Here is a 27,998-nt window from a genome sequence, read left to right on the forward strand (position 1 = left end):
GAAGCAGGTCACCAGTTTCTTACGAAAGCTCCAAGCAGATCAAAGTCAGCAATAAAAGTTTATTTTTTTAGGGTTTTTTTTTCGCTTGGAACATTCATTAATAAAACGCTCATCTTTTTGATTTATGTGAACAGTTTCGTGATTTGGATCCAATGCAGTTTGCTGTTTGCACTGAATGATGTAATAAGTTCAGGAAAATGAATGTGGTAGTTTACTTCAAAGACAGAGGTAGATGACCATTATTTCGGATGGCTTACAGTACATTAATGAACTTCATATGTCAGTGTGTGCTGAACAGGGAGGGAGAGGTGATCGTGACAAGCTGTTCTTGAACGTCATTCAATCTGAGCCAACAAAGCATGAGCTCTTTAATAAAAGAACACTGAGCTGGAGAACATATCTGGAACATGATGGAATGCCAGCAGTTAAAACGTCTCGATAATGGCTTTCTGAGTGAGGAAGACACAAGAATAAAAAGAACACGTTAATGAATGCAGACAGCACAGATTCCAATGGAATCACTCTTCCTGGCCGTGTGATCCAGAGATTGGCTCCTCACACATCATGGCGAGCGAACACTTTGATTGGCTGGTCTGTTTCTCAGTCATTCCACTGCCTTACCAGATGGGTTTGGAGAGATGCGTTCACTATGTGATCTTCTCATGCTGGATTTGATAGTAGCATGCCTGAGTGAGGAAGAGGAAGAGTTACTGTCGCACTGTGCTTATTTGCATATTTATGAGATGAATGGCTGAGTAGATGACAACACAATATGTGTGTACCATCTGTCAAAATGTTATCAAGTAAATCTTAATTATTCCAATTAATGCGTTAGACATTTGTAACCGTTTCTCTTAGTGGTAAACACATCACATAAAAGTTCCTGTGACTATACAAAAAAAATTAATACTTAATACTGATATTTAAAGCAATTTAACAATTTATTTAATAAGATTAAGATAAATAAGATCAGCACTGAGGCAGTTTATGTTTGGCTCTCTATTACTATCTTTATATTCTAAACTGTGGTCAAATTTACCAATGTCTGACTAATTTTTATATATTACATTTTTATCGCATCTTAACACTGCATTGTTTCACATCTGCAGCAAGGTTTAAAAGAAAAAACTCCTTGTGAAAAACCCTTGAACTGTTGACTATACCTTGAGTGTGGTGAACATGATGCCATGCTCTCCGTGTTGTACACATGGATCCATTAGGTCTTCGATGAGGCTGACCTCTGACCCCAGATTCCTTATCCTGTAGAGAACAACAGCTATGTCAACTAAAACATGCCTTTTTAACAAAGTGTTATTTTCTGTGCTGAAGCGTATGCAGAAAAAAAGAAACTGGATGTCTAAAGGAACACGTCCTCTCTATCTATCACCAAATCAGTATATTAGAATGATTTCTGAAGGATCATGTGACAATGAAGACTGGAGCAATGATGCTGACAATTCAGCTTTGCATCACACAAACATGTTACTTTTTAATATATATTCAAATGAAAAATGGTAATTTTAAATTTTAATAATGTGAAATAATAGTACAGTTTTTACTATATTTTTTGATATAGTGATTTACTACATTTTACTACACACACACATATATATATATATATATATAAAACAAAAAAAAGTAAATATATATATATATCTCAAAAATGTACAATATATATATAAATTGACTTCTTTCAAAACATTACAAATCTCTCAATACAAAACATTTGAAAGGTAGTGTACAATCATGCTCCAAAAAACATGACCTTAGAAACCTTGTGATCTCATCCCTACCGTGCACGCAAAACAACGAAGAGGAAGACAGGAAAAAGGTCATCCATAGACCACAAGAAATCCTGTTTCAGTAGTGCGAGTACTTCCTGGGTTATCTCCTCAAAGGTCAGCTGGATGACCTGAAGCTTGTCTGAGGGGGTAAAAGTTGTGCTGTCAAAATAAAAAGAGAAACAACCTTAAAAACTATTTACCAGAGAAAAATGACAAACGTTTTAGCCAAAAAATTGTTGTAAATCTCTAACCTTATTTGCTGTAAAGTCTCAACTGCTGAGGCAAAACAGGCGTCCTTAGTGCTTGAGAGAACCTACACATCCCCAAAATACCTCCATGAGTATTGCTTCATGTTTCAAAGTCTTATTTCAGGTAATATGATGTAATATAATGAGAGCTTTATTAAACTTGAACTTTTTAAAAGAAACTTAAAAGGATAGTTCACCCAAAAATGAAAATTATGTAATTAATAACTCACCCTCATGTCGTTCCAAACCCGTAAGACCTCCGTTTATCTTCGGAACACAGTTTAAGATATTTTAGATTTAGTCCGAGAGCTCTCAGTCCCTCCATTGAAGCTGTGTGTCCGGTATACTGTCCATGTCCAGAAAGGTAAGAAAAACATCATCAAAGTAGTCCATGTGACATCAGAGGGTCAGTTAGAATTTTTTAAAGCATTTTTTGAACAAGTCATTATCTGGCTCGGCTCGGTGTTCATCTTCAGTTCTCTCTTCACAGCAGTTCAGTAAGTGTACTGTTTGAGTGCATGAATTACTCCGGGATATTGGTTTGTTTGAACTCAGAGGGAGTGTCAGCCACATTAAAAAAAAGTTAACAGCTTAAGTCATTTGTGGATTAATGCGTATTGGAGACGCGAACTGTTTAAAAGCATTCAGTTCGATATGGTGAACTGTTTCAAAAAGATCCGGTTACATCGAATGATTCGTGGCTGGGGAAGTCGTGGCCTAATGGTTAGAGAGTCAGACTCCCAATCGAAAGGTTGTGAGTTCGAGTCCCGGGCCGGCAGGAATTGTGGGTGGGGGGAGTGCATGTACAGTTCTCTCTCCACCTTCAATACCACGACTTAGGTGCCCTTGAGCAAGGCATCGAACCCCCAACTGCTCCCCGGGCGCCGCAGCATAAATGGCTGCCCACTGCTCCGGGTGTGTGCTCACAGTGTGTGTGTGTGTTCACTGCTCTGTGTGTGTGCATTTCGGATGGGTTAAATGCAGAGCACAAATTCTGAGTATGGGTCACCATACTTGGCTGAATGTCACTTCACTTTCACTTTCACTTCACTTCGTTCGCGAACCGGATATCCAGACTGCTTTGATTTGAACTCTCTCTTACAACAGACACAGAAGAGAAGACAATGCTGAATAAAGTCATAGTTTTTGCTATTTTTGGACCAAAATGTATTTTCGATGCTTCAAAAAATTCTAACTGACCCTCTGATGTCACATGGACTACTTTGATGATGTTTTTCTTACCTTTCTGGACATGGACAGTAGACCGTACACACAGCTTCAATGGAGGGACTGAGAGCTCTCGGACTAAATATAAAATATCTTAAACTGTGTTCCAAAAATAAACGGAGGTCTTACGGGTTTGGAACAACGTGAGGGTAAGTTATTACATAAATTATTGACATAATTTAGCAAATTGGGCGAACTAACCCTTTAAGGGCCGTTCACAGAATGCATTTTTCCATTACAATGCGCTACTTCTCATTGTTTATCTATGTAAATGCATACGAGTGCTACATTTTTAAGACACCGTGTCAAGTTAAAAGAATTTCAACATGCAGCACCGCTCATCAATGTCAGCTCCGAAGCTGTGGACCAATCAGAACCCTGGAGACGGGCAAGCATCGTGAGCTTTTAAGAACAGAAGCAAGTTGACATGGAGAATGAGGCATTCTGTGTCGCGCTTTTTATAAAGCCATTCCTGAGCGCGGCGTCTCATGTTTTTAGATGCATTCTGTGTGAACGGCCCTTTAGAGTCTCCCTACAGTCACATATAACTACCTCTTGTTTTTCTCCATGTACTGTGACAGTCACAGGCCAGAATTTCCTATGAAAACAGGTATTAGTTGCAGTAGGATGCATGGATCCCTAGAGGATAATTAAAATCTACTGTATGTATTTCTCTGTGTAGTTGTGTGTTTGACTCACTGTTGCACCCCGAGGAAGGCGAGCAGCGCCAGGTCTGGTTGTTTGTTGAGTCGGAGCACACACTCCCAGTACACATCATCCTCCTTCTCTTTCTCTAGAGCATAGAGAGTGAAGAGAGGAGGATAGAGACGAGGCAACAGCACCGGCAGGAGGAGAGCAGAGCTGCTAACCACACACCTGCCATGCACACACACACACACACACACGAAGACAATGCATCAGGTAACTGGTAAAAATGACGTGCTGAAGAAGGCTGGAAAAAGCACAGGAAAATCAGTCTCAATTTATGATGTTTTATCTCATCATTTTCTTTTTGCATTTCATTATTTCAACTTATCTCATCATTACTTAATTTCATAATTTTGTCAGATTAAACCTTTTATCCCATAATGTCGTGATTATGGTTTCTGAGATTTTTTTGTCGAATGTGCCAGAATTAGGCTTCTCAAGGTTTGCACCCATCAAGTTTCAATAAAAAATAATCAAAATCAGTTAAGTACTTTTAATTGATAAATTCCCTAAAAATAGGCATTACCTCATGGTGATTGAATATATAAACATAATTGTATTTAATTTCAAGTAACAACAACAATAAAAACTCTAAATGTGATATAAACAATTACAGTTGTAGAAAATAAAATTACTCGTTCTGTAATATCAGAGTTTGGTCAAACCAACCACCTCCGGTGTGCTATGTATTATTTTACTCATTTACTCATCTTACATACCCAGGTTTAGGAGACTCCAGCTGCTTCCCAGCAGGGTCTGAACCGCCTTTCTCTTTTGGAGAGTCAGCTAGTGAACCTCCTTCCTCTGGCAGATCAGGAAAGAGGAATCTAAACACAACCACATATATAAATTTAAAAACAGAATTTAAAACAGAATTCGTCATCAGTCTGACTGACACATTTACCTGACAAGCTGGAAGATGCGGCTGAGATACGACTTGATCTCATTGACAGCCTGGGGCAGTAATCTGCGGTTGGCCCCAACACCAACGTATGTCATACGGTACACCGAAACCAATGTCTCCACCAGCCGACCCAGAGGATGCAGTGGGGTATCACATGCCTGCGGTCAAACATCAGGGGTCAAGGACTTCTAGTGGAAAACATCAGACAATGGAACTACTAGAAGGGACAAATTATGACATCAGGCAATGCATACCTTGACAAGGTACCGGCGGATTTTGTGATGCACCTCTAACGTCACAGGACCCACATGCTGAGGAATGAACTCGAGACTCTCCAGCGTTTTGTGATGAGAGCGACTCAGTAACTCTGGACTGAAACACACACACACATACATTCAGTTTATACTTTATACATTTAACAATACACACCTGATACTCATGTTCCATAGGTTTTCCTCCAAGAATATAAACATATTTTGTTTACATTTACATTAATTTGCTATAAATAATTTTTTTTGTGTAAAAAAAAAAATCATGTTTCGGTAAGTCATAATTATTGCAGTAAAAGTCATAATTATAAGATAAAAAAACTATGATTATGAGATAAGATATAAGTATAAATTGTGACAAAAACATTTTTTATATTTTATTTCTGCTACTCTTATGTTAATTACTCTTATGTTGTAAAAAGCATTTCGCAGCATTTTTTTCTCGAAATTATGGCCTTTTATTTCATAATTTAGACCTTTTATCTCATACATTTTTTTTTTTTATAATTATGACACTTTTTTTTTAAAGTAGAAATTCCTACAAAAAAAAATGGATTAATCATAATTATGACATTTCATAATTCTAATTTAGTATTTCATAATTTTGACTTTATTAATTAATAATACAAAAATTATTTAGCCCAAATGGCCTTCCATATGTTTTTAAACCTATCAACTTACAAATAATTGTTTTTTTTCTTGATGAAGTACTACTATATCAGTTCACAAGATTATCAAAAACAGGCATTTGCTCATTGTGATTTAATATAAAAATGATTTTGGTTTTTTTGTGATATAAACAATTACAGTTGTATAACACTAGTCATACTGTAATTTCAGAGTTTGGTCAAACCACCCAGCCCTAGTATAATATGTAATATTTTTCAGCTTATTAGAGCACCGATTTGTTGGCTAACTAATGTCAGACTCTGCTGGAATCATATGTAAGTGTCAGGGGAGTTTTTACATTTACATTTATTCATTTAGCTGACGCTTTTATCCAAAGCGACTTACAATTGCTATACATGTCAGAGGTCGCACGCTTCTGGAGCAACTAGGGGTTAAGTGTCTTGCTCAGGGACACATTGGTGTCTCACAGTGGATTCAAACCCAGGTCTCTCACACCAAAGGCATGCGCTAACACCACCCCATTTTTCATGCAATAATAGACAATGAGGCACAGTCAGGCTTTGTGTGTTTAAGTGTACCTGTCTCTCTGCTGTCTAATGTTAGCAGTGAGTGCCACGGCGATGTTGTCCCATGCAGTAGTGGTTTGTCCCTGTCCGGGAGAATCACAACCTAGCCTGTTCCAGCACTCCAAAAACACGGCCTTCCACTTTTCTTCAGAGTGAACTGCTAACCTGCCCAGCTTACTGCAATCGCACAAACACATCGGCTCCCCATCAACATTGATAAAGCCGCTTCAAATTGAACTGTGCTACAGAGATCAACACACACTCTTACAGTGCACGAGTCTTCTCCTTGTCTGAGTCGTAGAGGGTGGGTTTGTAGTAGGATCCTGACATCTTTAGTCCGCTTCCCCAGACTCCACTAAAAGAGCCTTCAATGTAGTCTCCATTCGGCATGGTCAACACACCCTGCAGAAAGAGAAAAACAAAGATTACTATTTAAAAGTGTTGCTACGATTATTATTTTTTTACATAATATTAGAGAGTTGTAATATTAGTTTAAATATTTATAATAACACTATTTTAATACAGCTGTATTAATATAATAGTATTATAAGATTTTTAATATAAGATTTATAATATTATCACAATTTAAAATAGCATTTTTCATTTTAATACATTTTAATATATAATTTATTTCTGTGATGGTAAAGCTGATTTTTCAGTAGCCAGATATTTTTAAAAAGCATTATTTGAAATAGACATTTTAATTGTATTTATTGTCAGTACTGATCATTGTAATGTTCCCTTGCTGAAAAAAGTTGTAGCTTCTTTATAAAAAAAAACAAAAGAACCAAAAAAACATTCACCTTTCCGTTTAGAGTCCAGTCTTCTGAAAACTCTCCTTCAAATGTGGTGTCATCCTCAGAGAGTAACAACCCATTTCCCTTTGAGAGAAACAATTAACAAGATAAAATCTTTAGTACTTTAGTATGTGTGTGTGTGTGTGTGTGTGAGGTTTAGTCATTTTTGTATAATCAAATGCACCTCAAAACGTATTATCAAAACGTATATAAACGTATATCAAAACGAGACAATAGGTAAAAAAAAAAAAATAGCAGCTATTTTTTCCTTTCTTCAGTTTGTTTCAAAAATATAATTTGAATAAAACCTTTATCCATAAAATGTTTATTTTGTAGTAACTGTTTTATAAAAGCAATAAAGCATGAGAGGTCATGATATATCGTGAATAAAGTCATAATATGCATGGTGTCTCGTACCTTCATTTCTAAAATCAAACCAAATGTGTGCATGTCAATCTCACCATCATTTTATTGTTGCTGAAAGCACCTTCATAGTACAGGCTAAACTGTGTAACAACAACTGCGTTCCCCTGACGCTGATCATCCAGCCACATGCCCATGTACTTCTCTCCTCTGACATAAAAAAAAAACGTTAGTATACTGCACACACACTTACAATATATACAACACATTTCAACTCAAGGCATAGAAGTGCCACAATCATTTTTGAATCTGCAAACCTGGTGATGTCATCAAACACTCCGTAGCCGGATTTTTTGTCATACTGCCACTGTCCGATGAAGACACTGGGCGAGGTGGAATTCAGCTTCCCACTACGCAACATCCCGTGACCATGACGCATGTTATCTTGGAAAAAACCCTCATATATTTCACCAGAGGCATATCTGAACACAAACACACACACACACTTTCAGTTTTATGACATCGAATCACATCAACAAACAACAGTTAAAAAGTTCTTGGGCGTCAGTAAGATTATTATTTTTTTATTCCTCTTGCAATCTCAGTGAAAATTAGAGGTGTGCTGCCCGTTAAATAGGGTTTGTCATATAATTAAAGAAATTAGTACCAGGAACCAGAACAACACCAACAGCCTGGAGGTAGTGTGTCTGTAGTGTTCTCTAATTCTGATCAGAGTTATTTTTCAAATATCTCATTTAAGTTTTTTATACTGTGCTTCAGAATACAAATTATTTATGAAATATGCTTAAAAAAATGTCTGTCTACTCCTGTCAGGTTAACTTTAAATAGGACAAAGCACTGACCTTAAAATTTAGTTGGTTATTTGGTTTTTAAAATTTGTTCTCCACTCTACATACAAAAAAATAATATGCCAAAGTAAAAACACTACCACAAACCTGAATGTTCCAAAGCCGTGCATCTTGCCATCCTTCCACTGCCCTTGGTAATGATCACAGCTGCTCAGGTTTTTGCTTGGCACAACGTAATCTCCAAAACTACAAATGAATTAAGAGACGTCAGAATAATAATCAAAAAAAAAAAAAAGAGAGTTATCACTTACCCATCTTCAAGGCCGTTCTTGAATGTCCCTGTGTATATTCGTCCATCGGGCCATTTGACCACGCCCCTAGAACACAGACATAGCCAATCATCAACTTCAACGTTTTAAGAAGACTTACACACCCACAATTCCCTCTCTAATGACCTACCTCCCATTAGGTTTCCCTGAGACCCATCGGCCCTCATAAATGGCCTCCTTGAGGCGACTGTCTTTGTAGAATGTGTATGATGCTGTCCGTGAAATGGGCGGATCTGCTCTCTGCGTCACCCCTGTAGAAGGAGGCATCCCATCATGCCCCAGTCCACTAAGCGCTTGCTCCACCGCTTGGTTTATAGAACGCAGCCACTTCGTCTTAGAATCAGAACATCACCGTTTAACCAACTATACAGGTTTCTGTAAATATTCATTTTGTAAATAATCAAGTCAGGTCTACCTTTTCAGCTGGGGACGAGGCCAGCAGAGTGAAGCTCTCTTCAGGTGAAGTCACTTTCAAACCATATCTGCAGAGAACCACACAAACTTCATAACTTTTCATAACACTTGATAATTATATAAAGCTAATAAACATGACTGGCACACTCACATCCCGGTGTTCTCCTCGGATATAGGCTCCACCCACAATGTAGCCAATGGGAAGACGTGATGAGTGGAAAACTAAGAGGGGTTGAAAAAGAAATGCAACTAATGCAAGAACAGCATACGGAAAATAAATGCACTAGGATTGTACACAATTCTGTGCACTCCGGATTAATGATGCACAATATATCAGTACCATCAGTTAGGAGATCTATTGATGTATTTACTGCCAGTTTTGAATCATTTGCTTAATTAATTGCATTTAGACTAAACAGGATTTAATTAATAACAATGATGGTGAAAATCTTGTTGTCATTCATTATTTGTCAAAAACTTGACACAAGCGCATCTCAAGCATGAACAAACTGTCAATTGGTTTACAGTTTTTGTAGGTATGTTTTTTTTTCCAAACAGCATAATAGGATGGAAAGGGATAATGCTGATGAAAGGAAAAACAGACATACACGCACTGTAAAAAATATCAAGGAAAAACAACAGGGAGGAAAACAATGATTTATCATCTCAAATACTCACTGGCACATTCACTATGACGAGACTCAGCATTAAACAGAACCACTACTGTTCAACATAAAACCATCCAGCACAACATGCCCCTCACTACAGCCAGGTACATTTATGCATATGTGCTATAACATTTCTTTTACAAAGGGTTTGCAAGCAGGAAGCCTTGGAATGTACCCAACCAGATGTACTGTCATCTTACTTTGGTTTTAAACCACACAGGAACACTACATTTTGGAAAAGGTAGAGTCTAAAATTAAGCATTACAGGAATTTCTGCCAAAAACTAGACGTTTAAAGTTCGAGCTATTACAGATATTATGTGATTTTAATTGATGACATTCTTTAAAGGAATATTCAGAGTTAAATACAACTTCAAATCTCTTGACAGCATCTGTGGCCACAGAAAATCACTTTGACACATCCATCACTTCGTCCACTAATGCATTTCAAATTAAAGCATATGCAGAGATTGCACAGTAAAACAAACAAATGAAAATATGAAAGTCACACTGATGCAAAAGTATAATAACATCATGTAACTGATGTGACTATGAGTTAAGTACTTTTTAGGGAAGCAAACATTCACCCAGGAATTAATAAGGTAAGAAAAAAATTTAAAAACTTGCCAAGACAACGTTTTTCAATTTAAATTAGTTTAACTTGATGTACTAAAATAGTTAAAATGGAAATTTAAAAAATAAACAAAAATTTGATCTAAAATAAAATACAAATAAATATTCATAAAACCAATAATAGTATCTCAATTATATTAAATTTCACTGATTAGCATTTACATTTCGTCTTGGTTTTTACTGTAAAATGTGTCTAAATTATTTTCTGGATTAACCCTGTAGGGTCCACAACATCAGTTTACAACATCTTTTAGCGGGACTAAAATAAAGCTGCTCCTGTGTGTTTTTTTTTCTCGAAAACCCCATTTACACAACTAACAGGTCCTATTCTTCAGCCTTGCAATGCTATTAGATGCTAGATTTTAAACATAGGCCTGTTTACCTGGCCATGAACTCACACAACCAGCAAACTTCCTTTGAAGCACATCATCGTGTTTTACTGGACTGGATAAATCTACATTCAAGTAAGCAAAATGCCTAAAATATTTATTTTTACATGATTGGTAATAAGTCTAGATCATAAAGATATTAAGGTATTGTTGAATGCATTGATCATTTTAGATTTTGACCTTATTATGTCAGTGTAATTTTAAAATTACAATGGGGTAGCAAAATTTTCCTGTGCACCTTGCACATTACATGGATGAATTGTGTTTCTCACTTATTACATGGGGAAATTAATTTAACCGCAGAATATTCCTTTAACAACAGCACTGGACAAACAAAACACTACAGCTGTAGGGTGCATCCTTGGGCACTAGGGGACAGTATGCTATGGAGGAAACTCTTCATTCAAACAGCCCATACTTACAAGATTCTTATAGGGGACCATGCCCTACCAAAACAAAGATAAATATCACTAAAACTTCAGTCATTGGAAACAGTTTGTTAGTTTGGCCCTGTAAGCAAATAAAAAAACTGAAATGAAAGCACTGTGTAAAGAAAGAAGGATGAGATCAACAGAAAAGGCAGAGAAAAGGTGATACTGAAATGAAATGAAAGTTTATAGAAAAGAGCAAACCTGTGCATGAACCAGCGCGTCGTTGAAAAGCATAAACCAGTTGACGGAAAAACGTCCTGCGTTCTGAAGAGTCAAAGCCTTATTACTGCTCTCACAGATCAGCCGGCGAGACGGTTTACGAAGAGAGTCCTGAAAGAAGAGGAGAACTCTTCATTAACAGTCACCCACATTCTAGCTCTCCTCCACAAGTGCACCGAAATAAAATTATGTGCTCAGTAGGAAGAGCACCTGGCTGTCTGGAGTGCATTAAACTGACTGGCATTTGACACGGGATAAAGTGCTTTTAAGGGCCTGACAGCAGCAAGGTGACTCACGGTCATCTTTCCAGGAAAGCTCTTCCAGAAGTGGAGCGTGTACTCAGCTTCCTTCCTCCTCCTCTTCAGATGAAGAGCCATGGATTCATATTTTGAGCTGGCATCTTGCAGTTTCTGATAATCCACAGAACTCTGTCACAAAGATACATAAGTGCACTGAGTGAAAATCAGTGGGCAATACAGCCAATCCTGTTATTACAAAATTACACACAAACAAAAAAGAATAACCAAACAAACCTAAATAGGCAATAAATAACTATACAAATAAATAACCAAAAAAAATAATAATAATAAGCAAAATAGTAAATAAACAAGCAAAACAAATGCAAAAAGACCACTAAATACATAAGCAATATATAAGCAAAAACTAAATGAGAAAGCAAATATATAAAGCAAAAAAATAAGCATGCACAAACAAATAAATAAATACAGTAACACTTTATTTTAAGGTGTCCTTGTTACACGTTATATGTACTTACTATTACAATAACAATTAATTATGCATAATTACATGCAAGTAACCCTAAGCCAAACCCAAATCCTAACCCTAACCATATAGTAAGTACATGTAATTAATTGATATTACTCAGTACTTATATGTATAATTACATTGTAACAAGGACACCTTAAATAAAGTATAATGAACCATAAATACATACATTTTCTTATAAGGTAGCCTGGTTTAATATTTCGTATGTACAATGAATACATGAATACATTTAAGTGGTCGACCGATATGTGTTTTTTGACAGCCGATGCCGATATCTTGGAAAGCCGGGGGGTCGATGGCCGATATAAAGCCGTTATGATTAAAAAAAAAATATATATATATATATATATATACAGTACAGACCAAAAGTTTGGAGACACCTTCTCATTCAAAGAGTTTTCTTTATTTTCATGACTATGAAAATTGTAGATTCACACTGAAGGCATCAAAACTATGAATTAACACATGTGGAATTATATATGGACCGACCATCACACAGAGAACACGTGATCACGTTGGATAAAATGCACAATTCACAAGATCTCACAGCTGGATTTGACTAAGTTTGCAAGGATTGTGAGATGAAATGTTCATTAGTCATTTAAAAATTTGCTTAAATTATATAAATGCATATTTGCTTAATGCTGATGGCAAACAAGAAAGTATTATAATGCTTGCCTTTATATTACTAATAGGCCTAATATAAACGCAATCGTTATAATACTTTTTGTAAAAATTAATTCCTTTGTTTAACCGTTCTAATCTGATTATTAGACAGACTTCTATCCTCATTAGACAAAACTTTCATGACGATGACAAACAAGAGAGAGACTGTGAGCACTGTGCGTGCTCAGTCTCTGCCGCTCTCAGCGCCGTCGAAATAAAAGTCCCGCATTGAACACATCGGCCAAGCAGAAAAACTTATCGGCTGATGCCGATATTTGAAAAATGCCAAATATCAGCCAATACATCGGCCTTGGTGATACATTGGTCAACCACTAATCATTTTAAAAAGGTACATGAAGTGTTGCTGTGTTTCTAGTGAGTACCCACCACCTCATAGCAGGTAGCCAGTTTGAGCAGCAGTCGTCCGTATTCATGCAGGTGTTTTATGGGCAGGTAAAAGAGATGCGCCAGAACATCCGCCAAGGGCAAACCCTCTTCAGAACATTCAGACAACTTCTGTACAACCTCGGCCCCTTTGCCAAACACATCACTTCGAACAGAGTCAGACAGGGAGTCTTAATATACATGCTATAATTCAGTTTGTAATTATGTAAATATGAACACTGCATGAGCAATGGCAAATCATTTCCATTACTCTAGAGTTTTGCAGCAAGTGTGGCATCCTAGAACAGCAAAGTCTTAGGAAAACATTTGGAACAGGGTCAAACACAGACATATACTACTTACTGACAAGGTTTGACAAGGGCTTGAAATCCTCCCATGACTAAGAGATCACCAACTGCAGAACAGTACCTTTATGACACAATTAAAAGAATAAGGACATTATTACAACTAGGAAAATGAGTATGAGTAATATGTATACACTTATTCTAAATGACTGTTAGAGATTGCAGCCACGAATAGAAATGTCCGGTTAATGAAATTAATGTATTGATAACACAGTTACAATAATCTGATTTTAAGATTAACTGTGTTCATCTAGTTGGTCTTGATAAACACTGAATAAGCATTGGTATTCAAACTTGGCTGATTATTAAATCTGTTTATGACTGACATCATAATCATAATTATTTTTAAATGACTCATTTTCCAGCTTTGTTCCAACAAATGGCCTAGATGGACTGGGTGGGAAAGTTTTGCATTGGTAACTTTAGAATACGTCTACACTGTAACTTAAAAACACTTCGTTTCATCATGGAGTAAGGAACAACAACCAACATCTCTTAATCCATCTGCTGAGCTCATCACCAAAATAACCACGTCATTCTTTAATTGTGTGTGTGCTGAATACGTACTCAGAATATGTGTCCAGGAACAGATGTGCATCATCTAGAATAACAAGACCTCGGATATCACGTGAACGCCGCAGGAAAGAGGTTAGAGAGGCCGAGGTTTGACCAGTGAGCTGAGACAGCCGGCCCAATCGTCTAATCAGATTCTGCAGACGTTCTGCAGAGGACTGACCGAGGGCGGAGCTTAGGGAATCTAAACGCCAAAAAAATGAATAAATAAATGAATAATAATAAAATTACTGATGATATGACAAATAAAAATCCCAAATAATGAATCAGACAAACAGGACGGTCATCATTATATTATATTATGATATGATATGATATATGATATAATGTGATATATCATATTATATTATATCATATCATATTATATATTAATTAACATAGATTCTTATAGTATATTTTGTTTAGATTATTTTGAATATATATATATATATATATATATATATATATATATATATATATAATTTGTATAACTTGCATTCACTTTAATTTTAGTTACTATGTTGTTTTTTGTCAATTTTATATTTCTATATAGTATTGACTATGCTATATAGTGTGTGGTTGTGTGTGTGTGTATATATATATATACACACACACACACACGCACGTATGTATACATGTATGAGTATACTACATACTATATAGTATTTATTGATTTTTATTAATTAGGTTTTACTTTATTTAGTTTTAGTTATTTTATTATTTAAACTATAAAAAATTTGAAATGTTACCTTGGCAACAGGGGGAAAATAATTTAGATTTTTTTTAATATATTTAATTGTAGTTAACATTCATTTTATTTCAATTAAAAAATTTTTTATGGTTTTAGTTTGTTTCAGTTAACAATAACCTAACCTGTTGCATACATTAAGGAACTTTAATTGATTCAGCTGTTTCTCTTCCACTAGTCTTGCCACTAAATTACACCGTACTTGTGCAGCTCGTGCAGGGCTATAATGGAGATATGCTAAAGTCTAAATCGTACAAAACAACAAATCATCACACACACTGGCATACCCAGTTTAAGCAGAGGCTGGAGCAGAAGACTACTGATATTGCTGAGTTTGCAGTAATATTTCCTCACTGCGGCCGCCAGCTCATGCAGACTGGCAATAAAACCCATTACATTACAATCCGTCAGCGCCGCACATCTCTGTCCTCCTGCGCACACACTGCTTACATAGCCCAACTACCACAAACACACACAATGAAAAGAGTCAGAACAAGTCATGTAAATAACAGCATTATGATTCAGAGCACAGTAGAATTCAAAATTATTTATTCTATACAATAGCAATTTGAAAATGATGATGATGACTTGCTCACATTCATACAAAAGGGCAGAAGCACCGGTTGCTGTGTGTACTCTCCTGTTTGCTCCTCTTCCTCAGTTTGCTCCATCACTTCCTTCACCTGCTGCCCACTGTAGTACAGGATTGGCTGGATACAATCGCCATCAGCCAATAAGACAGTGTGTTGTTGCCCCGCCCCAATATCCCACACACGAATCCCATCTGACAGCTGTGCAAAGACAAAAGAGGACAAACAAAGCAAACCTGTCATGAATCAGTATGTTGTCAATTCTACTTTAGGCAATAGCTAAGGCTTTAACCCACTAAACACTGGAACACAAATGACTCGATTTACTATTACATCATTCTGTGACTGCACATTAAATGTCATTGGTATATCAATAACATCACAAACAATATCCTATTGATATGAATCGTTTTGTTTATCATGCTTTTTCTTTGTAGATGATATTAAATATAGTGCCATCATTAAAGGTCCCGTTTTTCATGCTTTTTTGAAGCTTTGATTGTGTTTACAGTGTGCAATATAACATGTGTTCATGTTTCGCGTCTAAAAAACCACAGTATTTTTCACACAATTCACCTGTTCATCTGTATACCACTGTTTTCACGGTCATAAAAACAGGCTGATGACTTCCTTGTTCTATGAAGTCCCTCCTTCAGAAATACGTAACGAGCTCTGATTGTGCCAGTGGTTCCTGTGTTGTGATTCGACACCAGCTTAGCACACGCTGCCCTCCTGGAAACGCAATTGGGCTAGTTTTGGAGTAGTTTTGAGAAGCAAGTGGGCAGGAGCATGTGCTGGAGATGTACTTATAATCACAGGAGCGTTTTTACTGACGAGATGCGCATGAAAATCGCATTCGATTTTTTTGCACAGCCCTAACATCTAGTTAACAAAGCTAAACAGCGTTGCCCTTTGTGTAATAAGTTACAGAAACTGTTAAACGCACCAACTTAAATAATAAAATACACTTACCGGTTGTGGTCCATAAACAACGCCTTCTCCAGACAAAGAGGGAACTGCTCCATCTTTCAGGAATAATTTTTGTGCGAATCCGGCATTAGACTGATTGAGATTGAGGAAGCTGTCCTCAGCAAAATGTGCTGCACATAGTTTTACATGTGGATTATAATTTTCGGGAACCGAGTTAAACATAAATTGTAACCATTAATCTCTAAGTACAGCGTCCCCGGGAAGCCCAAAAAAAGGTGATTGGACTCCGAGATGAAAATAACAGCATTTCGACGACATGGCGACAAACACAAACGCAACTCTTCCTCTTTTCTGTGCGAGCGCAACAAGACCACGCCCCCCCCCTGTTTTAGTATTCATGTGGGCGGAGGTTAGTCAAAAAACTTTTTTAGTGACGTCATTACTGCAGGAACTATAGGGATGTAGTCCAAACGGGTTATTCATTGTAGGCGAATTCTGTTAAATAAAATATCTCGATTGGCATTGAACTTTGAGCTTTAGAATTTTACAGATATTATTTATACTCTAACAACAACATTGCACACTAACTAAAGTTTAAAACATGGGATCACGAAGAACGGGACCTTTAAATTAAAATTTTCCTAAACTTTTTTTAAGATTTCAAAAGGCAGGGAATTTTATTCTCCCTCTTGTGATATTTTTTCTGTTTTATGTGCATGTGTGCACACCTTGGCTAAGTGAGGAAGGGTGGTTGGGGATTCCATGTGTCCCAGCTGTCCAGAAGTGTTGCAGCCCCAGGAGAACACCTGCCATACACATACATCACACACAAATTACAGGAGGATTACACTTATACAGTGCTCAAGCCACGGTTATGCAGGTGAAGTATGTTACCTGTGATTGGGCGGTCAGGGCGAGAGAGTGATGAGCACCAGCAGCCACTCTCAACACCTCTTTACCAATCAGACTCTTTACACAGACGGGCTGCGGTCTGAAAAGAAAGAGAAAGAAAGCAGAGCACTTTATATTTTAAACCCCTGGAATCTTATGTAATTTATGAGTTGTTAGTTAAGACTGAGCTGCTCTCATGTCGCTCTGCTGATGGGAGGATTCTGACCTGGGAAGGAGGTCTCCATGTCCAAGTTGCCCTTCCTGGCCATGTCCCCAGCTCCACACTTCTGTCTGCAAAGGCGGCAGGTGGGCATCGGCCTCAGGAATGCCACCTGGAGCGAGCGGGATGGCCCGTGCACGGTGGCGGCTCGTTCTCCGCAATAGACGTGGAGACACTGAGAGCAGCAACAAAAAGAAAAAAAATCTATAACGTTTGGAACATCAATAACCAGAGGAAGAACACAATCCACATCCAAACTAACCAAAATGATAGATCATAAGAAACTGTAACTCATGGCAGTTTGTTCCTCACTGAATATGCATTAGTTCAGTTCTGCCATATAAACACAAACAAACAGCATAGGGGAAATACACATAAATCATTTAACAGCACAGACGCAGACCCAAAGACTTGGCCAACTCCAATTCTACTCCCTGCAAAACACACACACACACACACACTCGTTCAAACACAGTATGCCCAGGTGCACACACGAACAAACACAGACAGACTGCTGCCGTGCTGAGTTCTGTTCCAGCCCCACTGGGGTCCATCTGTTTCATAGGTGGGGCTGAGAAGATGAGAAAAGGTGTGTGTGTGTGCGTGCGTGTGTGTGTGTGTGTGTGTGTGTGTGTGGCAGGTAGCTGGCCACCATTGTCTTCTCTAGCATGTGCATCAGCCTTCAGCTGATTTATGAACTCAGACAATCACACCAGGCTGAGGTATCCTGGAGTCTCATGAGCAGAGAGACCTTAAAAAGTCCTTGCATTACAATTTCTAATGCAGCAAACTAAATGTAAATCACTTTAAACACATGCAAAGCACTAGAGCAGAAATTTTCTGACACCTCTGGAGACTTGAACTTGTTTTAATTAGGGTTTTTAAAGGGGGGTAATGTAATTATGTATCATGTATTAAATACAACCTGCTTGATGACTTAAAACCAGAAGGACTACTATGAATCTCACAGTGTCAACACATGACTTACATTCATATATCTCCCCAAACACAAGCAGAAAAATAAGAAATTGTATTTTGAATTAATAAAATGAAGCATTTTTTTGGTTGATTTATCTTTGTGACATTATTATCTTGACAATTATGCACAAGTTCAATTACTGTCATATGAAAAAATATGATTCTCAAAAAAGTATATATATATATATATATATATATATATATATATATATATATATATATATATATATATATATATATATATATATATATATATACACACACAGTACAGACCAAAAGTTTGGACACACCTTCTCATTCTAAGAGTTTTCTTTATTTTCATGACTATGAAAATTGTAGAGTCCCACTGAAGGCATCAAGGGCTATTTGACCAAGAAGGAGAGTGATGGGGTGCTGCGCCAGATGACCTGGCCTCCACAGTCACCGGACCTGAACCCAATCGAGATGGTTTAGGGGTGAGCTGGACCGCAGACAGAAGGCAAAAGGGCCAACAAGTGCTAAGCATCTCTCGGGGAACTCCTTCAAGACTGTTGGAAGACCATTTCAGGTGACTACCTCTTGAAGCTCATCAAGAGAATGCCAAGAGTGTGCAAAGCAGTAATCAAAGCAAAAGGTGGCTACTTTGAAGAACCTACAATATGACATATTTTCATAGTCATGAAAATAAAGAAAACTCTTTGAATGAGAAGGTGTGTCCAAACTTTTGGTCTGTACTGTACATATAATTATCCCCAAACACACACACACACATACATATATATATATTGTATAAAAATGTGTGTGTGTGTGTGTGTGTGTGTGTGTATGTGTGTATGTATACATATTTATATTTATAATTTCAGAATGTATATATATATATATATATATATATATATACACACAGGTGCTGGTCATATAATTAGAATATCAATGTTGATTTATTTCACTAATTCCATTCAAAAGGTGAAACTTGTGTATTATATTAATTCATTACACATAGACTGATATATTTCAGATGTTTATTTATTTTCATTTTGATGATTATAACTGACAACTAAGGAAAATCCCAAATTCAGTATCTCAGAAAATTAGAATATTGTGAAAAGGTTCAATATTGAAAACACCTGGTGCCACACTCCAATCAGTTAATTAACTCAAAACACCTGCAAAGGCCTTTAAATGGTCTCTCATTCTAGTTCTGTAGGCTACACAATCATGGGGAAGACTGCTGATTTGACAGTTTCCAAAAGACGGCCACTGACACCTTGCACAAGGAGGGAAAGACACAAAAGGTTATTGCAGGTTATGTGGTAGAAAAAAGTGTACAAGCAATAGGGATAACCACACCCTGGAGAGGATTGTGAAACAAAACCCATTCAAAAATGTGGGGGAGATTCACAAAGAGTGGACTGCAGCTGGAGTCTGTACTTCAAGAACTACTACACACAGACGTATGTAAGACATGGGTTTCAGCTTCGCATTCCTTGTGTCAAGACACTCTTGAACAACAGACAGCATCGGAAGCGTCTCGTCTGGGCTAAAGACAAAAAGGACTGGACTGCTGTTGAGTGGTTCAAAGTTATGTTCTCTGATGAAGGTAAATTTTGCATTTCCTTTGGAAATCAGGGTCCCAGAGTCTGGAGAAAGAGAGGAGAGACACACAATCCACGTTGCTTGATGTCCAGTGTAAAGTTTCCACAGTCAGTGATGGTTTGGGGTGCCATGTCATCTGCTTGTTTTGGTCCACTGTGTTTTTTTTTTAGGTCCAAGGTCAACACAGCCATATACCAGGAAGTTTTAGATCACTTCATGCTTCCTGCTGCTGACCAACTTTATGGAGATGCAGATTTCATTTTCCAACAGGACTTGGCACCTGCACACAGTGCCAAAGCTTCCAGTACCTGGTTTAAGGACCATGGTATCCCTGTTCTTAATTGGCCAGCAAACTTGCCTGACCTTAACCCCACAGAAAATCTGTGGGATATTGTGAAGAGGAAGATGTGATATGCCAGACCCAAGAATGCAGAAGAGCTGAAGGCCACTATCAGAGCCACCTGGGCTGTCATAACATCTGAGCAGTGACACAGACTGATCGACTCCATGCAACGCCGCATTGCTGCAGTAATTCAGGCAAAAGGAGCCCCAACTAAGTATTGAGTGCTGTACATGCTCATACTTTTCATTTTCATACTTTTCAGTTGGCCAAGATTTCTAAAAATCCTTTCTTTATATTGATCTTAAGTTATATTCTAATTTTCTGAGATACTGAATTTGGGATTTCCTTAGTTGTCAATTATAATCATCAAAATTAAAAGAAATAAACATTTGAAATATGTCAGTCTGTGTGTAACGAATGAATATCATATACAAGTTTCACTTTTTGAATGGAATTAGTGAAATAAATAAATTTTTTGATGATATTCTAATCATATGAACAGCACCTGTATATATATATATATATATATATATATATATATATATATATATACACACAGTATATATAATATATATTAACATTTAGTAACATTTACTTTACCGTTAAAAATTTAGGTTGGTAAGATTTTATGTTTTATGAAAGTCTCTAATGCTCACTAATTATTTGTTTGGAAATACAGCGAAACATTTTGCTTACACCTTATTTTAAGTTGTCCTTGTTACAGAGTAATTATACAATTAAGTACGGAGTAATATTCCTATACTTACTTTACTACACTTACTATAGGGTTAGGATGAGGGTTTGGTTTAGAGTTAGTTGCATGTAAATAGGCATAATTAACTGTTATTACTATGGTTAGTACATTTAACATGTAACAAGAACACCATAAAATAATGTGGTAGCACTTTATTTTACAGTCCTGTATCTCATGTACATACTATGTACTTATTATAGTAATTACAATTACTATGTACTAACCCTGAACCTACTCCTAAACCTAACCCTACCCCATGTAGTTACCTTGTATTACCAGAACCTTTTTTTAGATAAATAAACTGTAAGTACACTATAAGTACATGTAAGTACACGTACTGTAAAAAAAAGTGCAACCAATAATGTGTTGCCAAAATTTCTGTTCTTACTAACCACAGACTTTTTTAAATGGTAGTGTAAATATAAGATATTTTATTCAATTTCAAGAAATTGCTATGCCTCCTTTAATTTATTCTAATTTCAATTAAAAAAATTTTTGTATTATTTATTACAGTATTACTATGTTTTTAATATAATGACCACTTACAATGAAAATTACAAAAACTAATGCAAAAATAAAAAAAACCTAAAGTGATGAAAAGTAACGTGCAGACACATTGCAGTAAGCAAAATATGATTTAGTGTCAGGAAAATAATCACAAAGCAATAACGTTAATTGTACAAAAATAAGCTTAATTTCTTTTATGCAAAATATTTTTTCAATTGATTTTGAGCTGAAGTTTAGACATGTGTCTAAACTTGAAACTACTTCTAATGAAAAAAAAATTTCAGAAATGCAACTACATAAAAATACCTTGAGTTTTTGCCTTGGACTCCAACGACTCCTCCACCTCAAACTCTGCATTATCTGTAACCATGGCAATAGTAATATATTGGAAACCTATCCACAAGTGCCATGGGCAGAAATGTGAAGAGCAATGGCAAAACAACCTATGCCACTGAAAAACATATTACTGCAAGTTAAAATTGGCCAGGCAGCGATTTGCAGGGTTTTTACTTTGAACTGAATGAACTAAGTCTTAACACACTGCACAGGATTATGATTAAACTTCACATATTCAGCTAATAAAAGAATAGATTTATAGCAATCATTCCTCTGGTTCTTATGTGTCTAAATGGCAGAACAGACTCTCTACACTCAGACCATTTTCTTTAAATATTTATGAAATTTGCTACAAAAAGGAATGAAGTTGTTAGTTATTCATAGCCTCTGCAGTAGAAACACCAAGCGTGCAATGAGCTGATGGATGAGAGAGGCAAAACTTACAAGATGCTCATCGACATGCCCATGCAGACTTACGGAGACGACACACTGGGTGTAAGAGAAGGAGAGCGTGTGTACCCTGAGAGAGCAGGCCGGGCAGGGACAGGCGACGGCTGAGCTCCGCCTCCTCCTCTCGGATGTCCCCCAGGCTGGAGCTTTTCTTCCCCTGCATGGGCTCTTCCTGACGCAGTCTCTCCTCTACTCGGTCTCCTGGAACCTGGAGCACAAACAATTTGTTCCAACGCATCATAGCTAGATTACAATTTCACAGTTTCTTCCCAATAAAAGTGGCTACACATCAAATAAAGGGTTGATGTTTAAGGAGATGTAACAAACTTGGAAAAAAACTGGAAAACACACTTACCCAGTAACCAATCACCTTTCTCAGAGAAAGAGCTTCGTATGTGGATGCTACACGTTCCCCCACTGCAGAGGCACAGGACACCACCAAGTTGTTAAACGCAGAGCCCATTGGAGTCACAGACTGGGCGACCGGGATCAAGGGGTCAGAGGTGAAACAATCAGCACAGTCACTGGAGAGCTGTGATAGGAAAGATATGAGAACTTGAATTGTGCATTTAGAAGCAATTAAACGGTTTGATTTATGATGGCTTGGAAGAGTCAACTAGTTGGATAGTGATGGCAGGTTAGTGATTTTAACTTAATAAAAATCTAGGTATTTTTAACTATAATATTTTTTACAAGTGAAATTAAATTAAATTAAATTAAATTAAATTAATCATAGACATACATACACTTCTGTTCAAAAGCGTGGGGGTCAGTAAGGTTTTTTTGTTTGTTTTTTAATTATACTTTTATTTTGTGAAAATGCATTTAAATATTTAGTATAAATAAATTTAGCAAAAAATAACTAAATAAATAAATTAGTCCTGTAAATGCTATGAGTGAATTTATGCATCATAGCATACACTGTCATTCAAAGTTTGGGGTCAATAAGATTTTATTTTTTTATTTTTATAATGCAAAAACGCATTAAATTGATTAAAAATGAGAGTAAAGTCATTTATAATGTTACAAAAGCTGTTTGGATCTTTAAAAATTAAATGACAATGAAAAAAAAATTGTTTTAAACTAGGATATTAAGAACAGAATCAAATCAGCATATTGTGATTTCTGAAGGATCGTGTGACACAGAAAATTTGAATAGTGACTACTGAGAATTCAGCTTTGGAATAAATCACATATTGTAATAATATTTCACAATATTACCCTTTTTACTGTAATTTTGTTCAAATAATTGCAGCCTTGGTGAGCAGAAGAGACTTCTTACCCTCCCTAAATTTCTGAATGGTATTGTAGATATAGATAAATATATGTTGCTGTGCATGCTGATCTCCCCTTTCCTCACATCTTAACAAACACTAATAATTTATTTAGTATTAATAATTTTTATATTGGTCATTAAACTATTTACCAGCTTACAAGTATCAGGCAAAATTTTAATTCTGGTACGGGTTTAATCCACAATTCATTTTGATCAAAATGATCACACTATTTTACACAGTAAAAAAAACTAATTTTAAATATATAGAAAAGTTTTTCTATATAAATCCCCCCAAAATGGTGCTCATATATCAACTTAATGATGGTTGGAAGTTGTGTCTAAGACTAACCTGAGCCGGATGAAGTGTGCTGGGAGTCTTGGTGGTGTGCTCTGCCAGGGCATGATCACAAAGTCTTTTAAGGTAGGCCTTCACTGCCTGCTCATCAGGATATGGGGAGGACTTCCCTCCTGTGGCTCTACAGTTGTCCGGCTCTAAAATGCTGGTCTCTGAGGCTTCGACACAAACCTCTCCATTTGTGGGCGGAGCTTCAGGCTCCTCTGGGTCTTCTATGGCTGGTTCTACAGGTTCTTGGCTAGATGCAGGAACCTCATTTTGTGGTTCAGAGGCAGGTTTGCTCTCACTAGGTGTTGTAGATTCAGGGTTAGCGATAAAAGTGGGGGATTTTGGGATCTGGGTTGGCATGGATGGAACATGTTCTGTAGGTGAGCTCTTGCCTTGCTTAAACCTTGAGCTCTGATCTGGGCTGCCCTCAAATGCAGATGTGGTCTCACCACTTTCGAGCTCAACACCTACCGGACAGTTATGGCCATCAGAGATAATAACATGGTCCTCTTTGTCTGTCATAGTGTACAGCATCTGATGGCATTGACCGCACTTGTCTTGAGGGGGTTTCCGAGGCTCCTGCGGAGGGGGGAGACAGCACACCACAGCCAGGCTATGAGCGGCTCCACAGGCCACCTGCAACACATGCCTTCCAGCCAGGTGCTCTACCTTCTGGGGCTTCCAGACAGGAAACATTGAAGTGTTCAAGCCCAGCTGGCACCCGCTTCCCCAAGCCCAGACCTCATGCTTTCCTGAAAGAGCCAGTGTGTGCTGATCCCCACACGCCACCTCCAGGATCTTCACCGTCTGAGGGGGCGTGGCCTCAGAGTCGAGCACACACACAGGGGTGGGATTAGGGATAACAGAGAGTCCTGATAGGCCACACTGCCCGTGAGTGTTTTCTCCCCACATGTGCATGCCTCCATCTTCTGTCACAACTCCACTGTGGGCGAAGCCAGCAGCCACAAAAACAACACGTTGTTCACTAAGAGCCGCCTCCGAAACAGGCTCAGTCACTACTGATGATGTTTGGTTCTGTTTCCATGGCAGCTCGCCAAAGCTGTAGACTTGCCCCCCTAAATATAGTATATAAATGATTACATTTCTGGATTGCAATATTAATGAAAAATGTATGAGAATCAATAATCAATAGTCTTTTCACAACCTTCACAATTGGTACCGGTGCCAGCTAGGGGAACTTCCAAGTGGGCCACAGGATGACTTAAAATTATTTCAATTAATTATATTCATTTAATATAACTTATTTAAAATTCTAAAAACACACAAAATCCATTACTGGGTTTAAACTGGTCACATGGATTTGTTTATTGCGAGCATACGCTGCAGTTTTGTAATCTACCATCTTAAATGCTTGAATGTTTCAAAGTCAAGTGGATTCTGATTGGCTGTCAAAGTTTTTATGGTTAATCAACTGAAAAAATTATCAAACTGAAAGTCACTGCAACAATATCGTTCCTCTATGTAATTATCATTATAGTTGTGTTTATGAGTTCCTTATCTCACAGAATTAGAGCAATTATTAAAATTTAGTTGTAGTTATCATTCTAATTATTATTCTTGGTGTGAAAGGGCCTTTAGCCGATATGGGGCAGTCTTAAGATTCATAAAGTTTGAAAATCGCTGTGAACATGAAGCATTTTCAACAGTTCTCTTGTGAAACAAACATTCAACAACACAAAAGAAAAACTTTTTTTTTTATCATGACGTGGAGGCTGCAGGTCACATTCATTTTAGGATAGTTTGCCAAAAAATAAAATGCAAGCCTACAGTATATGACTTCTGTAGAACCCATACAAAGTCAGTAGGGTCTAAAACAAACCTAGACAACAATGAATTTCACTGCATGAGTAATCGATGAGTATTTATTTATGGGGTTAAACTATCGCGTTAAATTACTGTTACTACTCAAAGGCTTGTCACGGCTGAATAAGTCAGCTTGGCAAGGCGTTTTAAAGGCAGATCATGCTATTACATTTTGATAAAAGATCATAAAGAAAAACATTTTTTCTTTGCAATCCATAACTTGCTAACAATAAGACCACATAAATAGTCTATTTTGATATTGACTTTAACCTGTTAAGAAAGTGCTCATCTAATATTTGCATTTTGCAGAGGGTTGGGCAGCCAAATTTGCATGTGTATCCAGTGTGAATAATAAATGTGTTACCCTCTACTAGTAGAACCCCATGTCTAGCTCCCAGGGCAGCCTGGAGAACCGGCCGCGAGAGAAGAATCCTCTCCGGTGTGGTGCTGTAGGAGTATCCCATCCACGTGTGGAGAAGTCCTCTCTCTCCAGAACCATCCTCTTCACCACAACTAGAAACGAAGTGATGAATACACTTTCAGAAAAATCATAAGACAAAAAAGAAAAACTAAGAAGTGTACAAACATTGCATTGTTCTAAACTGAACACCCTCACCTTATCTGCTTCTCCATCTCTAAGCATTCCCCATATCACAGCTGTTGTGTTTGTCACTGTGGACGAATGCCCTGTAAGAACACACAAGTGATGTATGATTTCACATGTTGGATGACAACAAAGTGTTCGACAATGACTTGTATGTTTAAACTAATTTTCCAATGTTTCATAAAATTAGTCAGAATGTGACTGAGCAAATTCTGAACATTTCTGTACCTAGGCTATATTTCTTTTTAATTGTCAAATAAGTCAATTAAATATTTTTGAGTCCAGAATTTGAGCCAAGCACAGAATCCTGAGAGTGTAAACACACATGTACACACACTGGTCAGGGTCAAAGGTGACGCAGAGCTGTGATGAAATCAGTTGAACTAGTAAACACACAACAGCAGATCAAGAACAGTTACGGTTTAATAAATACTCAAAATGAATATTAACAATTTATTTTCTGAATTGCTTAAAACACATGCTGTGAAGCATGTTTATATGGTCATAAATAGAAGTCATGCATTTAAGCAAAAGGAAAACACACCAAATATGGAATTAATGTTACATCCCCTCGGGATCATGTTAAATAACTCATGAATTGAAAATACCACTGTAAAGCCATAATACAGTCTCTAGAAGACATAAATATTTATATTTTTCATTCTATTCGCTGATTTAACATCACCCAAGCTAATAAATATGGTGCTTCGTTCATTCTTACCACGATTTGTCAGATTGAAGATCTCTGAGGGAAGCGAATGACTCTTGGCTTAATATAGCTTGTCACCTTTTAAAACACTTAACCAGAGAAGTAAAATAAGCCGGTGAGAATATGAGACCCAGCAGAGCGAAGCTCGTGATGATTATGATGATGACAATCGGGTGTGTTGTTGTTGTGGTGCTGTTGCGAGTGCTTCAGCGGACGGAGAAGCAGCAGGGACATACAACACCGAGTATTTACGCTTTCGCTTTTTCTACTAGGATCGGTAGCAGAAGAGGAGAGTTGGGTTGGTTGCTTAAAATGTTAGCTAAATATATTAGCTCAGTAGTCGATAGAAAAATTGGAAATTGTAAATTGGATTACATATTAATAAAAATAATAATAAATTGACTAATGCTGCTCCTGCAATTAATTATTATTAATTATTTTTCTTAGCGAACCCAGTAAGCTAAATTAGGTACAAGTAATATTTTATACTGTCGGGATTTATTCTGCGATCATGATAATTCACTTAAATCCTAATAGTTAATTAGGATATATACGAAGAATGAACAGTATCTTTTATGTTGATCAAATTATGCAGCCGAGATTTGCTTTATATGCGAATAAAGTAAAATATACTATAAATCCTACTTTAAAAATGTCACTGGGCGATAAGTTTACACTTTGCGACGATATAAACAATAAAGCAGGTTATAGCATATTTGTATATTTATTTTGCTGTGGTTAAAGCGTTTCATCAATCAGAAACCGCTTATTTATTTATAATTT

At 37.0% G+C, this 27,998-nt stretch overlaps 1 protein-coding gene across 6 annotated transcripts; it reads right to left on the bottom strand.

Moving 5' to 3' along the window:
- LOC132152102 (alsin-like) lies at positions 1-27,424 on the bottom strand. 6 transcript variants are annotated; one of them, XM_059560806.1, is made up of 38 exons: positions 27,228-27,424; positions 26,519-26,589; positions 26,267-26,415; positions 24,085-25,154; positions 22,815-22,991; positions 22,529-22,667; positions 21,980-22,033; positions 17,526-17,694; positions 17,303-17,399; positions 17,137-17,214; positions 15,485-15,679; positions 15,176-15,347; positions 14,156-14,345; positions 13,587-13,652; positions 13,227-13,389; positions 11,684-11,815; positions 11,370-11,498; positions 11,160-11,183; positions 9,200-9,270; positions 9,050-9,116; positions 8,765-8,967; positions 8,617-8,682; positions 8,453-8,551; positions 7,814-7,978; positions 7,595-7,706; positions 7,140-7,217; positions 6,605-6,738; positions 6,349-6,513; positions 5,126-5,243; positions 4,872-5,029; positions 4,687-4,794; positions 3,959-4,135; positions 3,812-3,857; positions 2,036-2,097; positions 1,794-1,943; positions 1,164-1,260; positions 622-686; positions 1-451 (listed from the first exon to the last, which is right to left on the bottom strand). In XM_059560806.1, exons 2-37 carry the CDS (start codon positions 26,533-26,535, stop codon positions 648-650), a joined length of 5,136 nt encoding a protein of 1,711 aa, XP_059416789.1. In that variant the 5' UTR covers positions 26,536-26,589; positions 27,228-27,424; the 3' UTR covers positions 1-451; positions 622-647. The 6 variants fall into 6 exon arrangements, with proteins under 6 accessions (XP_059416789.1, XP_059416788.1, XP_059416787.1 ...); XM_059560805.1 differs by lacking the exon at positions 1-451 and adding an exon at positions 26,735-26,889 and having other exon boundaries at positions 528-686; XM_059560804.1 differs by lacking the exon at positions 1-451 and having other exon boundaries at positions 528-686.
- Positions 27,425-27,998: the final 574 nt, after the last annotated feature.

This window comes from Carassius carassius, chromosome 10 (genome assembly GCF_963082965.1).
Source record: "Carassius carassius chromosome 10, fCarCar2.1, whole genome shotgun sequence".
NCBI lineage: Eukaryota > Metazoa > Chordata > Actinopteri > Cypriniformes > Cyprinidae > Carassius > Carassius carassius.

What these genes read in the sequence shown, in the direction of transcription:
- LOC132152102 (XM_059560806.1), bottom strand. An exon ending in GCCCTTGTCAAACCTTGTCA is followed by an intron (nt 13,390 to 13,586) that starts GTAAGTAGTATA and finishes CTCTGTTCGAAG; the next exon opens with TGATGTGTTTGGCAAAGGGG. An exon ending in TTCGTTGTTTTGCGTGCACG is followed by an intron (nt 1,261 to 1,793) that starts GTAGGGATGAGA and finishes TGTTCTCTACAG; the next exon opens with GATAAGGAATCTGGGGTCAG.